General features: G+C 42.3%; 1 protein-coding gene across 3 annotated transcripts in view; it reads right to left on the minus strand.

Annotated features, from left to right (window-relative positions):
- The window catches only part of HPGDS (hematopoietic prostaglandin D synthase), a 79,017-nt gene that overhangs the window by 41,058 nt on the left and 21,782 nt on the right, over positions 1–16,177 (minus strand). For 2 of the 3 annotated variants that reach the window (XM_030190700.1, XM_030190701.1), the window contains exons 4-6: positions 11,117–11,226; positions 7,364–7,462; positions 5,966–6,261 (exon numbers count right to left, since the gene is read on the minus strand). In XM_030190700.1, the coding sequence (XP_030046560.1) occupies positions 6,091–6,261; positions 7,364–7,462; positions 11,117–11,226 (380 nt within the window). In that variant the 3' untranslated portion in view covers positions 5,966–6,090. Of the gene's footprint in view, positions 1–5,965; positions 6,262–7,363; positions 7,463–11,116; positions 11,227–16,177 lie in introns of those variants that run through there. The other variant, XM_030190702.1, reaches the window with a different exon arrangement.

Consider the following 16,177-nt stretch of genomic DNA (forward strand, 5'->3'; position numbering starts at 1 on the left):
CACAGAAGGCTTCTACATGGAATGTTGCTAGTGGAATAGCAACATTCCATGTAGAATCGCCAATAGTAGCAACAGAATCTCAACATTCCATGTAGAATCTCAAATAGGGAAAGGGAAATGGGACTTGATATACTGCCTTTCTGTGGTATTTTGCAACTACATTCAAAGCGGTTTACATATATACAGGTACTTATTTTGTGCCAGGGGCAATGGAGGATTAAGTGACTTGCCCAGAGTCACAAGGAGCTGCAGTGGGAATCGAACTCAGTTCCCCAGGATCAAAGTCCACTGCACTAACCACTAGGCTGCTCCTCCACTCCATACATCAAACCACTAGGCTACTCCATCCACAGTTACATACATCAAATCAAATTAATTCTTGTATACCACTAATATCCCCTTTCCAGAGTTCAGTGTGGTTTACATTCTAGGTGAGACAAAAGTGGAGGAGTAGCCTAGTGGTAGGAACACAAGGTTAACAAAGTGGAGGAGTAGCCTAGTAGAAGGAACGCTAGGGGGCCATTTTACAACGCTGTGATAGGCTCTACGCACATGCCCAAATGAAATTACCACCGGGCAAGCGCACCCCCTGGTGGTAATTTCAGATTTGGCACACACCCATAATTCTGGGATGAATTATTTATTTATTTCCTCCCATGCACGCCGTTTCTTACGGTAATCGGCCGTGTAGCGTGTGAACCCTTACCACTAGATCAATGGGTGGCGTTAAGGGCTCAGGCCAGTTTTAGATGCGCGCTGGTTTCAGTTTTACTGCATGCCCTTTTCCTGTCAGATTTAAAAAAAAAACTGTTTTGCAGACACGGTAACAACTGGCCTGGTGCACGCCTAATACACAACCTACACTGCCGCAGGCCACTTTTTACTGAGGCTAAATGGCAGATGACGTTTAATGTGAGCAAGTGCAAGGTGATGCATGTGGGGAAAAAGAACCCAAATTATAGCTACGTCATGCAAGGTTCCACGTTAGGAGTTACGGACCAAGAAATGGATCTGGGTGTCATCGTTGATAATACACTGAAACCTTCTGCACAGTGTGCTGCTGCGGCTAGGAAAGCGAATAGAATGTTGGGCATTATTAGGAAAGGTATGGAAAACAAGTGTGAGGATGTTATAATGCCGTTATATCGCTCCATAGTGCGACTGCACCTTGAGTACTGTGTTCAATTCTGGTCACCGCATCTCAAGAAAGATATAGCGGAATTGGAAAAGGTGCAGCGAAGGGCGACTAAAATGATAGCAGGGATGGGACGACTTCCCTGTGAAGAAAGACTAAGGAGGCTAGGGCTTTCCAGCTTGGAGAAGAGACGGCTGAGGGAAAACATGATAGAGGTATATAAAATAATGAGTGGAGTGGAACAGGTGGATGTGATGCGTCTGTTCACACTTTCCAAAAATACTAGCACTAGGGGGCATGCGATGAAACTACAGTGTAGTAAATTTAAAACAAATCGGAGAAAATCTTTCACCCAACGCATAATTAAACTCTGGAATTCGTTGCCGGAGAACGTGGTGAAGGCGGTTAGCTTGGCAGAGTTTAAAAAGGGGTTAGACGGTTTCCTAAAGGACAAGTCCACAAACCGCTACTAAATGGACTTGGGAAAAATTCACAATTCCAGGAATAACATGTATAGAATGTTTCTACGTTTGGGAAGCTTGCCAGGTGCCCTTGACCTGGATTGGCCGCTGTCGTGGACAGGATGCTGGGCTCGATGGACCCTTGGTCTTTTCCCAGTGTGGCATTACTTATGTACTTATGAGGCTTAGTAAAAGGACCTCTAGGTTAACAAAGTGGAGGAGTAACCTAGTGGTAGGAACACTAGGTGAACAACCAGGGAAATTAGGGTTCAAATCCTGCTGTTGCTCCTGACGATCTTGGGTAAGACACTTAACCCTCCATTGTCTCAAGAATAAACTTAGGGGCCCCTTTACTGAGTTGCATTAGGTGCTATTGAGCTCCTAACACAGGCTTACATGGCATACCACAGATTGCGCATGCTAAAAATATGTGACTGTTTCTGGAATAAGGTGACTAAAGTAGCGGATCCAAAATGTTGAGAATGGCTGGTTTTTCATGGGGTTTTTTTTTGTTTTTTTTTTATTTTGCAATTAACTTGTAAGAACATTACATTAGAAATTCCAAAAAAAGCATCAGTTTAAGGTGTAGATCACATTATGAGGGTTATATACTGAAACACAATCTAAACAAAATTATTACAAAAGAAAAATCTTCACAGAAAACAGAACAGATATCATAGTTTTAACACTCCAATTGCCAACAGCCTAAAGACATTCAATTAGTTTGCTGAAGCACCAGTTTATCCTTAAGAATATTTTCTAAATATATAGGGTCTTGAAAAACAAACCTATTGCTTCTATATGTAACCAGGCATTTACATGGATACCTTAAGAAAAAAAAGTGATACCCACAGCGAGGAACTTAGGTTTTAAAGACAAAAAAGCCTTCCATCTCCGCTGTGTCTGTCATGCCACATCAGGAACAATAGTTAGTGCTGGCCACAAAAGGGAACACGTCTTAGAAAAATAAAGTTTCAGAACAGCTTTCTTTTCAACCTCAGTTTGAAATGTAACTAACAAGGTAGCCCATGTTGAGATAGTATTTTGAGAAGATTCAAGAAATTGTGATATATCCAAACTATCTGGGTTAGAAATCTGATCAAATTGTCCTTCTTTATTAATAACCTGACTACCTCTAGGAAGATAGAAAATATATTAGCTAGAACAATAGAGTCAGATTGAGGATAACACAACGCATCTTTCAAATACATTTTAAAAAATTCCATCGGTGATAAGTAATGGCTAATTGGAGAATTAAATAACCTCAGATTCTTTGTCAAAGTATGATCGGCTTATAGAAAGGGCAGGGGGTAGGAGGGCGAGAGGGGAGTCTTGGCAGGGGGAGTTTTTTTGGGGGGGGGAGATGTTGGGGAGGTTCTTGGGAGGGTAGTGATTGTTAAAAATTAAATATTGACGCTATGTTGATGCCGATTACGGATATGGGATCCTATGTACACTATTTGTCATTTGCATTTTTTAAGTACTGTTTGAACGTCTATGATTTATTTTATACTTTCATATGAAGTCCAAACAAAAAAACAGCACCACGGGCCTTTAAAATGGAACAAAGTTCTTTAATGAATGTAAATTTTTAAGGTATTTTGTCATTAGCTAAAATACCATTATAGCAGTTACAAATAAAGTTTACATAATTAATTGCAATTGGCAGATAACCAAATAAATATACCCAGAGCTTCAAAAGATAATAGAAGCCCTGTTTATGCTATAATATATAGATATACATATACACAGATACATATGTATATATATGCATATATATATATGTATATATATATACACATATAGTGACAAAATGCTGTTTTTTCAAAATTAAGATCAAGTAATGCCACTAGATATTATATTTTTGGCTTTTATATTTGAAGATGTATATATCTATTTATTCTGTGCTGATTTGAATGTTTTTGAAGGCTCATGATATTATCAGTGTAATGTTTGAAATTTGTTGTATATTTTAAAATGTTTTAAAAAATTATTTTTAAATTCAGTTATAGCCAGTATTATATAATATGGCCTTTCTATAAAATATATTATTAATAATTAAAATAAGCATTTTAAACATATATTAATATATGAAAAATTTTTTGTCCAAAAGTAAGGAATATTGTAGATGAAAATATTCGAGTTATTCCCCAAGTTTTCCACGTCATCACTGTGGTGAGTTACCATTACCATTTTTGTTTTGATTATTTATCCATTTATTTTCAAATTACTATATAATAATATATGAGAATGTTAAATTATTAAATGCAATGTTAAAATATTAAATGCTTTAGGTGTTTATATAGGCTTATATATGTATGCTTGATGAGTCTAAATATTATTTTTAATTCTTGGTTTTATTCATTATATGTTAACAATTTTTAAAAATATATTATTTCTATGTTTTGTATTTTATGTAGACCCCTGACGCAGGTGCTAGTCACCGAAACACGGCCCGTGTCGGGTCAAGGCTCATTCATTAAAGAACTTTGTTCCATTTTAAAGGCCGGTGGTGCTGTTTTTTTGTTTGGACTTTAGTTTGTACTTTGTTCCCTCTCTTTTGTTATACTTTCATATGAAAGAATGGGGTTTGGACTGTTGTATTACAAATTGTTTGCTCTAACAGAATTCATTAAATCCTCATTTTTTTGTTTCTGATGGTCACATATTTTTATTTTTTTTGAAGGGGGTGTGTCTGGGGGGGTGGAGAGTGGGTGTTTCTGCGCTAACCAGTTAGCACAGTTACATTACTGCATACTAACTGTTAGCACAGGAATACTGTGTGAGTCCTTACTTCCCAGAAAATGGATAGTGGTAAGTGCTCACAAGGTAATTTTTTAAAACAGTCATGCACTAATGACATTAGCACATGGCCATTAATACAAAAATAGAAAATCAGCCATTTTACAGCTGTGGTAAAAATGACCTTAGTGTGTGGGAAAGACCCGTATAAGGGCACACTAAGGCCACTTTTCAGCAGCGTAGATTGTAAGCCCTCCAGGGACCTAGTGGAGGAGTGGCCTAGTGGTTAGGATGGTGGACTTTGGTCATGGGGAACTGAGGAACTGAGTTCGATTCCCACTTCAGGCACAGGCAGCTCCTTGTGACTCTGGGCAAGTCACTTAACCCTCCATTGCCCCATGTAAGCTGCATTGAGCCTGCCATGAGTGGGAAAGCGCGGGGTACAAATGTAACAAAAATAAAAATACCTACTGTACCTGAATTTAACTCATCTCAAGCTGCTACTGAAAAGGTGTGAGCTAAGTGCAAACCAAAACATACTTACATATATACAAATCACCCTTAACTCATTTATGCCAATTCTGTATTAGAACAGCAAAAATGCATATAAACTTTGCAATGTCTGGAACAGTGCCGTAGCTATGTGGGGCCACGGGGGCCTGGGCCCCCGTAGATTTGGCCCTGGACCCCCTGCCGACGACCCTCTCGAACCCCCCTCCCGCTGCCAACCAGCTGTCGCCTATCTTTGCTGGCGGTGGACCCCAACCCCCGCCAGCCGAGGTCCTCTTCTTCTGGTGCAAGGCTTCGTTCTGTTTCTGTGAGTCTGAAGTCAGACTCACAGAAACAGAACGAAGCCTTGTGCCGGAAGAAGAGGACCTCAGCTGGCGGGGGTTGGGGCCCCCCGCCAGCAAAGGTAGGCGACGGCGACAGCTGGTTGGCAGCGGGAGGGGGGGTCAAAGTTGTTGTTGGTGGTGGCGGTGGCGGCGGCGGGGGGGGGGGTCGGCAATGTCACCGGGGGGGGGGCTAAAATGTGCCCCCTCACCTCAGGCTCTGGACCCCCGCCACTGGTCTGGAAGTGTGTCCCTTGATGTCTCATGAATGACCATATAGCACAATTGGGAGTATACTAGATAAAATAAATGTTTACAGTGAGAGAGGGTGGTGGAAAATTCTGTATTTATTTTTTCTTTTGATGAGAAGGCTGAAAATATTCCCAGAAATATTCTCTGGGGAACTTCTGTTTTGCTTTCAGTCAGTCAGCCTTGGAACATTAAAGCAGATTAAGAGGCCCTTTTACTAATCCACGGTAAAAAGTAGCCTGTGCTAGTTTTGGTGTGTGAAATTGGCGCGCACTGGCGGGAAAAAGGCCTTTTTTTAAAAAATGGGGTAGTAAATGGTCGTGTGCTAATATTAAAATTAGCACACAGCTATTTACTGTCTGAGCCCTTACCACCTATTTAATAGGTGGCTCATGTGCTAATCACAGTAATTGGGCAGTGCGCGGCAATGTGGCTGCTCTGCCGATTTCCGCCAGGAACTTCCCCCACAGTAGAAAATAGAAAATTATTTTCTACCATGGAAAACTGCGCACGCCAAATTCAGAACTACCACCAGGCTCCTGTGTTACCCCAGCGGTAGGGCCAATTTGGCACACACTACCCATGCAGTAGCTCTACTGTGCCTTTGTAAAAGGGCCCCTAAGAAAGCAAGTGAAAACTGCATTAGTTAGCTGTGATATAATGTTATATAATGTTAAAGGGAGTTGATCGTTTCTGGTCTGTTTTTTATCCATTCAGAAATACCAGGAAGTGTTTGCACTCTGTTCTTGAGAGCCAAAAGTTTGGAAAAATTCTGTGCAAAGTTAGGGTTTAGCACTATGAGCGTGGTACTGCAGACATCCCAGTAGAAATCAGCCCAAGTTACCTAATGAAAGACAACCAGAAAACATTACATCACCACATTATGTTCCTCACACTTGAGAACACACTGCTTTTCCTTACACCCTTCTTTTCAGCCCTTTCAGATGGAGTCGTTCCTTTTTCCTAATTCACACTTCTGCCTCTTCCTCATTCTTTCACCTTTGTGTATCACGTATCCCTATCCTGCACTATGCCCTTGCTTCTTCAGTCCCTATTTCTTTTACCTGTTCATCTACTTTCCTTTCCCTGCCTCTTCATGCTCCTGGTAATACTTTTATCTCTCTTTAAAACAGGAATTATCAACTCAGGTTCTCAATGGGTCACATACAGGTCTAATTTTCCACATAACCAATATGCAAATAGACTTAGCTTTTATCTGATGAACATCCATTCTGGACATCCAGAAAATGAGAACTGTGTGTGGCTCTCAAAGACCAGCATTAAAAAAAATCCCTGTACCAGATCCTCTTTGGTTTTTTCTCTCTCTTTCATTTTTTTAAGGGTGCTACATTGATGAACAGCGCCAGAAGGCTGGGGGGGGGGGGGGGGGTGCTTGATCGGGAAGGGAGGTCTACTTTGGGAGGGCCGTACTTGGGGGAAGCCAGATTGGGAGGGGTTCTTCTAGAGGAAGGGTCTAGACTAGGAGGGCTGGTTAGGGGTCTGGACTGGGGGGTGGGGTCTGGGTCTGAGGGATCCAGATTGGGGGTATTTTGATTGGGGGGAGAGAACCCTAGAGATCATGGCTGGGAGCATCATGCCCTGGTTTGGTGGCCTGATGCTCCTAGGGGTTAACCCTAGCTAAAAGCTAGGCTTATTTTACTCTAATTTTAGGGCCATAATGCAACTAGCAGTATGCACCTGGTGTTCACTGCAAGTTGTTTATGGTATTTACATAATAATGAGATGCTTTACACGCATATGTATATTTTGCATCTCACTGCGTTAGTGCAAGACAAGCTGCGCTAATACCCTTTAAGTCATGCTATGAGGCAAAAAATGTTACTTGAAGCCATAAAGCAGCTCAATAACTTTCCCTCTTAGTGATATTAATAATAAATTTCCATTTTTTTTTTAGAATTCTGACTACAAGAAATTAAAATACTCACAGAATTGCCAACAAACCAATCCTTTTCTCCCAAGTAGTTCTCCAGGTGTTGAAGCAGCTCAGGAGCCAGGTTGCTGAATAGATTGTTCTGTATCTCTTGCTAAAAACATAAAATACAACATCCATTTCATTTCTCATTAATATCTTTATTATTTTTAATACAGGCATAATGTTAAATTTAAAATTAGATTTGTTTGTCAGCAGACTTAACTATTACCCTATACTCATGATGTGGTAGATGGATTCTGCTATAATTTATTCTGTAGACATCTTTTTCAACATTGCTGCATTTTCTATGTAATAATACAAATTTGAATTTTTTAATGAAATTATACTACTGAATTTGCTATGATAGCACATAAATTTCTTACAAGAAGCCTTCTACTAGGAGTTGATGGTTTACGACTATCAATGGGTGACTTATTACACCTGGGTTGGTTCTTTTGTGCCCTGATCGTGTTTTACTTTTGTCTGTTTATATTTTTTTCAAGACTTACTTTACCCCCTTTTCTGGAAGGCGGGTCAAGGTGGTTTACAGGCTAAAATCTGAGTGAAGATAAGAATGCCAATTATATAATAGGAAAGGTACCACCGACCATTCAAAAGGAATCACAGACACATTTTAAAATACAACACAATAAAATACAGAACCAGTGAATATGTGCAGGGCTTCCATCTAGAAACCAGCATCTGGTGGCAGGCAACCAAATGCAGCCTCAAAAAAGTGGGCTTTGAGTGCACCCTTACATTTTTTAAAAGGTGACTCTTTCCTAAGGGTGGGGGAGATTGTTTCACAGTTTACAAGAAGGAAAGAAAAACATTGAGGGGGTCTTTTACTAAAGCTTAGCTTGAGTTATCTGCAGCAGGGTCCATTTTATTCCTATGGGCCCTGCTGCAGATAACTCAAGCTAACTTTTAGTGAAAGACCCCCTGAGTGTTGGGTAAATTCAAAGCGAGCTCTAGCAGGGAAAGATAATATCAAACATTGGGAATCAAACAATCAGAGATCGCGAGTAGGGGGTAGAAGAAGCAGTCAACTAAAAGGTCTACCAATGTGGAAAGCATTATGTGTGGGGCAGAATATTTTAAATTGCATTAAAAAATGCACTGGAAACCAATGAAGGTTCTTAAAGAGTGGACTGACATGATTGTGGCCTTGTGCTGTAAATAATGAGCACAGGTCATGCACCATGGAACACGGCCAAAGGGCAAAAACTGATAAGCATGTGAACCAGAAACTCATGATCTGATAAGACATTCCTACATGTAAGCAGGCATGAGAAAGGAAATGTGGTTTAGCAACAGAGGGGAAACTGATGGTGTTGAAAGGAAACAGAATGATCTCTGAGGAAGATAACTTGCTAAACCTATGTGAAGCGTTGTTTAAAATAAAGGTATATAAGCAGTTGAATCAGAACAATACTTTGGAGAGACGGTTACAGATAACACCTATGTGTAGCAGTGCTGTCCGCCCATGAGAAACTATTAATTGTATCTGTACTTTGGTAAGTAATAAAAATTGCTTTTCTCATAGGTGGCCTTGGTCTTTTATCACTCCAAATTATGGGTGGCTGGTACATAATAATTTGGGGTGGTGGTAAAAAGACTATAATATAACAGTGCCAGACATAGGAATCACACAGCTGTGTTCTGGAGAGGCTGAAGGTTCTTGAGTTGGGATTTGGGGAGGCCAGTCAAAACAATATTACAGTAGTCCAATCGTGAAATGATAAATGCATGCAGAAGAGTATGGAACACTGAAACATTGAACAAGTATCAAATAGATCACAGTTGGCACAAACCTGCTCTAAGGACAGTGGAAATATGTAATTTTTTTTAAATTTACTTTTATGAACTATTTTATATTTATGTTGCTTGTCATATCAGTTTTATTGTTTTTGCCCCAGAGCACTTGAAGCTATGGACTCAGAAAACTATTACTGCTGTTCTGAAACTGGCTTAATCATGAGTTGAACTAGACAGTCAACTAGGGCAGCAGCTTTTTTTGGGGGGGTGGGGCTGCAAGGAACAGATGAACTCAAGGCAAACCAGTAGATCCCAAGAGGAGCACAAATGAAAGAACCATAGCTTGTAATTTCACCCACAGGGAGGGTGAGTTATTTCCAAATAGCCTATTTACCTGGTTAAATGACCTTTAAGTATTGTCCTTGTTATGTAAACATATACAAAACAAAGTATGTTATCCTTTTTGTGCAGGATTTCTAGGAAGGGTGATATGAATGCTGAGTTTAATCATCAAAATCTTGAAGGGAGAGAGGCTAGGGATTTGACAATTAATTATGTGCTGGGCAAAGTTTAAAGCTTGCATAGAGTATCCAATACTTTTTGCACCAGCTCTGGATTATTTTAGCTCTGTTCTAGGATCAGTCGTTATTGTCAGGAGGTAAAACCTATAGGCAGATATTAGCAACAATCTAGCAATACTAGTTTTCCTGAATGGAGCAATGATAGATGTCCAAGGTTGGCTTTTGTGATTGTGTGTTATTGGCGGTGACTTTTTTTTTTTCTTGTTTCATGGTTGTCTTGTTGTGGATCATCATACCACATTGAGCCTGCAAATAGGTGGGAAAATGTGGGATACAAATGCAATAAATAAAATAAATACCTAATAAAAATGCAGCATAGGGGTAAGAGGAGATGTAATATTTTAGATGTTCTTCTCCTTGTCCTATTTGTGCTGGAGACATGTTTCTTAAGGAGGTTGTTATTAGTATGGTGGAGGGTCGGGGGTTGGGGATGGGAGGATAGGGAATGATATTGTAAAATTATTGAACAACATATTTGACTGATGTTGGATAGACTGTTGCTTTATTTGTTTGTTCAATATAAATTGGTTTAAATGAAAAATGAAGCATCAAACTGAAAAAAAAAATGAGTGTAGCCCAGCGATTCCCAAATTGTGCGCCACCTCACCCTTGTAGCCTCAGCAAACTCTCAGGGATGCCACGGCAAATCCTGACATCTCTTCCGCTGCCACCCCAAACTGAGATGGCAACCCCCAGTCACCCACAATCCAGAATCGCTCCCTACTTTCCTCTCCTGCAGGTCTAGAATCTGCCACTTCTCCTTCTTTCCCTGCCACCGCTACAGTGCTTGCAGCTTACATTTTTGGGCTGTCCGCAATTCACACAGGCACTGAAGGACATCCCTCTGCCGCATCTGGCCCTCGCAACAGGAAGATGCATCAGAGAGGGCTGGACGCGGCAGAGGGAAGGCCCCGGAGTGCCTGTGTGAATCATGGACATCCTGAAAATGTAAGCTGCAAGCACTGCAGCGGTGGTAGGGGAAGAAGGAAGCGGCAGTGATCCTGGACCTGCGGGAAAGAAGGTAGTGAGCGATGCTGGATTTGGGGAAAGCATAGGCGTGCTGGACATAGGAGGAAGGGGGCTGCAGGGAAGGGAGAGATGTGCTGGACTATCTGGGAGGAGAGGGGCTGCAGGGAATGGTGTGCTGGACTTTCTGAGAGGAGGGGTCTGCAGGGAATGGAGAGGTGTGCTGGACTTATGGAAGGAGGGGGTCTGCAGGGAAGGAAGAGGTGCTGGAGTGAGAGGAGGGGGCTGCAGGGAAAGGGTGATCTATGTAGCTGGGGGGGGGGGGGGAGTGCCACAAAAAATTGATTGGACATTAAGGGTGCCATGAACTGAAAAGGTTTGGGAACCACTGGTATAGCCATTTGTCATTCCTCCCCTCCTATTTTATATTGTTTTATGGACTATTGATGAAAAGTTCATACTTTCACATCTTGATCTTGCTCTCCCCAGGGAAAAAGTGATATGAAGTCATCAATGGAATCCACAATGCCATCAACTTGAGCTTGTTCCAAATGTGTTTTACCAGCCAAACCTATGAAATGAAGCCATGCAAATAAGGGTTAGTTATATTTACAGGTATTGCCAATATTAGTTCTTTGTCAGAAATGCTGAATTTTAGAAGCTCATTTTAATTCTCTCATCAAGGTTAAAATCAGTAACATCTGCTGAGAATTGTCCCCTCAGCAAGATGAAATGATGAAGCTTTCTTGAATGGTGACATAATCTAAATGTCTTTCTGTATCAATATCAAAATTTGTGTTTAGTACAGTGGTTCCAAAAATTGTCCTGGGAGGCTCCCCAGCCAGTCAGCTTTTCAGGCTATCCACAATGAATATTGTAAGGTCTCCACCACTGGGAGACTCTTGGAAAAAGTCTCCTGCACCGGGAGACTCTTGAGTCCATCGGCCCTTTAGCTGAGCCGTGTGCTGTAATCCACTGCTAAAGAGCACACGGCAATCCACAAGGTCAGATCATTATACTTTATTGTAATCCCTTCGTGTCAACTGCCCCTCCAAAGGTAGTTCCCACCATAGCATTTCTCACGAAGCATAACAGTTCAACAGCACAGTATTCAAAACAAACAAAAAAAAACCCAAAAGGTTCCAAAATCTCAGCAGTTTATACATAAAGCAGTTATGCAAAGCAATTCTTCAAACAAAGTAGCTCAAAAAGGGCTCAAACTCCCAGCAGTTCATGTATAGCAGTGTAACCAGGTACCTCTAGGTGCAGCCAAGGATAGAGCAATCTCCTCCAGCCACAGGCTCCTGGTACAGTCAAGAAAAAAATGTCCACCAGCAACTTCAATCTTAAGGACTTTATTCCATGCAGGTTTCTAGTAGACCTGATACACAGTTCCAACAGCAGCATTCACCTTCAATCTTAAGCACATATAAGCCACCTAAAAGTGTGTGGCAAATAGTCCCCTTTAAACAGTTGGCTGTCAGCACATACCAGGATTCAATACAGGCTCACAGTCAGCTCCAGTCTGGGCTCTTTATCCAGTGCACAATAAACAATAGTTCAATTCCAAATAGAAGCAGTTCCGTCAGTTCATCATCACAGTTAAATCACAAAGCAGCAGTTTCTACCTTCTACTCTCTTTACCTTCAGGAGAGTTCAATACTTTAGGGACTCCTCATACCCAAGGGATTTCACCCTGCATCAGCTTCACTGGTAAATTCAGTACTTTAGGGACCTCCCTTACCCAAGGATTTTCAGCCTGTAAATATTTTAGGGACTTCCTCACACCCAAGGGATTTCAGCCTGCTTCAGTACTTTAGGGACCTGTCTTACCCAAGGGTTTTCAGCCTGCAACTGCTTCTCTCTTTCTGCTTCTTTCTTCTGGGACTCCTTCCCACCTGCCTAATCAATCCCTGGCTTCTGCTCTCACATCCAATCATTCTTCTTCCATTAGCTTCCCCCACACCCATACCAGCTGAGTTGAGCATTAGACTAATGATGAGCTCCTGCACACAGGGTTTCCTAGCTCTCTTTCCCCCTAGTGGCCGCCAATCTACACATCCTGACAGCTTACACCCGTGTCTTCTCCTATTGCAGGTAGGAGTCCAGTCCGGGTTCTTCATCTCACCCCCTGGCTCCTTGCCTGCAATGCCTTCTGGGACTTGTATTTCAGACTGAAACTGCCTTAACCCAACTATCCTGGATGTGACTATCACAGCAGGTATGTAAAGTAATTCGCCAAACATGGTTGCTCCAGAAAGGGTTCAAACCCTCCCCAGCAGTTCATGTCAGCAATTAGGCAAAACAATTCCCAAATTCAGCAGTTCAGAAAGGGTTCAAACTCCCAGCAGTTCATGTATAGCAGTTATGCAAATTAATTCTCCAAACATGGTAGATCAAAAAGGGTTCAAACTCCCCAGCAGTTCATGTAAGCAGTTATGCAAAACAACTCCCCAAACACAGCAGTTCAGAAAGGGTTCAAACTCCCAGCAGTTCATGTATAGCAGTTATGCCCAAAACCACCACTCCTCCTCTCTCCCTTTCAAATGAAATCAACCTAGGGAGAGTGGCAAGGGTCCCTCCCCAACCAGGCCAGCATTATACCCTGACCACCAACCGCATGACCCTTCCGTGGTAAACCTGTTCTCTCAGCTCCCCTCGTGGGATAGCCCGCTTTTCCCTTCTTCAACCAGGCTCTCCTCCTGAGCAGCCCTCTCCTGTTTCACCTCCTTTCCTTCCAGTTTAGTCAGAGCAGAAATCTCCATCTGCTCCTCTTGCTCTAGTTCCTCCCCCTTTTCTTCCCCTTGCCAGTTCATAGGTTCCTCCCCATACCCATTGCTCACCTGCTCTCCATTTGCTTGATTGGGCAGGTTCAGAACTCCTTCCCTCATCCTGGCTCTCTGGGACAGGTTTTTCCAAGTCTCGTCTCTTGCCCTTCTCCTGACCTCCTCTGGGGGCTGTTGGGGATTGAAGTCCCTGTTTCTACCATGGGACCTACTCAGGGGCTGCTGGAAATTGTAGTCTTTTCCTTTTCTCCAATCCCCCAGGGGAAAATACTCCTTCCTTTCTCTACGCAGACTCCCTCCCTCTCGAGCCTCCTCGTTCCTCCATGTGCCTTCATTCTCCCTCTCACCCTCTTATTCCTCACAATATTCATGATTGAGATTTCCATACACTGCCTCCACTGCATGCAAATATGTCTCATGAATATTCATTGTGGATATCGTAAAACCATGACTGGCTGAGGAGCCCCCAGGACAGGTCTGGAACCACTGGTTTAGTAGGTGTAGCAAAAATGCAAACATTAGATGGCTTGCTGACAAACCATTGGCCTATACCCTGAAAGACTTGATTCAACCAAATTCAGATATCTGAACATTTTCTGTCATGAAGTGGCTCAACTGTCATGAGGTGGGCAACTTTTATACACAGAGGGCCACTTGAATGTCACTACTATCCATGGAGGGCCACAACATTACATAATTTCAGATTCAAAAATGCACATTGACCTTCTGCAGTAGTGGCAACTGAACTCCCATTGGTAGATCTTCTCTACCCAGAAACATTATTCTGAAATTGTCTTACCTTGTTCCCTCGTGTTGATGGTCTGTTACATCCTCCCAAACCCCGCAAAACAAATCTGGGAAGTGTTCATTCAGAAACTAGCTGATGCTTCTATCTGATACTCCAACCTTATTATTGCAGGCAACTTTAACATATTGATGACTTACATGCCCCCCAAATCCTCCATGTTCCATTCTCTCATGCTTGACCTTCACTTCACCCAATTAGTAAACACTTCTACCTATGCTGCTGGGCACACTTTAGACCTTATTCTTGTACATAATATGTCATTTTCTCTGTCCTTTTTGCCATTGCATACACTTGGCTTCCTTGGACTGCCCACTTGTTTATCACTACTTCTCTCCTGACTTCTTATCACTCTTACCTACCTACTACAAAAAGTCTCCTCTGGAACCCAACTTCTCAATTTATTAAGCATGACCCTTCAACGGTTCAGCCTTTATTCTCCCACTTAACCACTAACTTCCTCAATCTGCCATTTGATGAGGCTGCCTGCTGTTGGGATTTATTTCGTCTTCCCACTGCACCTCTGCCTGATGGTACATCCTTGGTTCCCCATTCGGGCAAATGGGCAGTACCCAAGGGCCCAGAGGCTCTTGGAGGCCCAGAGGTTCTGCCTGGTTGCCCGCTGCTGCACACTACAGCCCCCTCCCCGGGCCCTGGTGGTCTAGTTCCAGCTGCCGCTATTCTCCCTGGTGACACCACTGTGTTTTAAAAATGTCTGCCGAGTGGGAAGTCTCGGCAGCCATTTTGTAAACATGGTGCTGTGCTGGGCAGACAGAGTAACAGCAGTCTATTCCATAGTTGTGCGCTTATGTAGGAGAAGCTGGATGCATAAGTTGTTTTGTATTTAAGTCCTTTGCAATTTGGGGAATGTAGGTTTAGGTATGATCGTGATGATCCGATTCTGTTTCTGGTTGGTAGATCTATGAGGTCTGTCATGTATCCTGGGACTATGCCGTAGATAATTTTGTGGACCAAGGTGCAGATTTTGAAGATGATCCGTTCTTTGATTGGGAACCAGTGCAGCTTTTCTCGAAGGGGTTTAGCACTTTCGAATCGTGTTTTACCATATATCAGTCTGGCTGCTGTGTTTTGGGCGGTCTGGAGTTTTTTTGTGAGTTGTTCTTTACATCCCGCATAGATTCCATTGCAGTAATCTGCATGGCTTAGGACCATTGATTGTATTAGGTTTCGAAAAGTTTCCCTTGGAGGAAAGGAGAAACAGGGGTGATATGACACAGACGTTCAAATATTTGAAAGGTATTAATCTGCAAATGAACCTTTTCCGGAGATGGGAAGGCGGTAGAACTAGAGGACATGAATTGAGGTTGAAGGGGGGCAGACTCAGGACTAATGTCAGGAAGAAGTTTTTCACAGAGAGGGTGGTGGATATGTGGAATGCCCTCTCGTGGGAGGTGGTGGAGATGAAAACGGTAATAGAATTCAAACATGCGTGGGATAAACACAAAGGAATCCTGTTTAGAAAGAATAGTTCCGTGGAATCTTAGTGGAGATTGGGTGGTAACGCTGGTAATTGGAAACAAAAGGGGAGCTGGGCAGACTTCTACGGTCTACGCCCTGATCGTGACTGAATAGATAGGGATGGGCTGGAGTGTAAATTTTAAGGGGGTTCAATGTTAACTTCAGAACTTAGTACAAGAACAGTACTGGGCAGACTTCTACGGTCTGTGCCCTGAGAAAGGCAAGGACAAGTCAAACTCGGGTATACATATAAAGTATCACATACCATGTAAAATGAGTTTATCTTGTTGGGCAGACTGGATTGACCGTACAGGTCTTTGAGGCATATTTTCAAAGCACTTTGGGAGGCTAAGTTTCATAGGTTTCTATGGAACTTTGGGAGGCTAAGTGCTTTGAAAATGAGCCCCTTTATCTGCCGTCTTTTACTATGTTACTATGTTATCAACTTTATA

The sequence above is a fragment of the Microcaecilia unicolor genome, chromosome 2, assembly GCF_901765095.1.
Source record: "Microcaecilia unicolor chromosome 2, aMicUni1.1, whole genome shotgun sequence".
NCBI classification, from domain to species: Eukaryota; Metazoa; Chordata; class Amphibia; order Gymnophiona; family Siphonopidae; genus Microcaecilia; species Microcaecilia unicolor.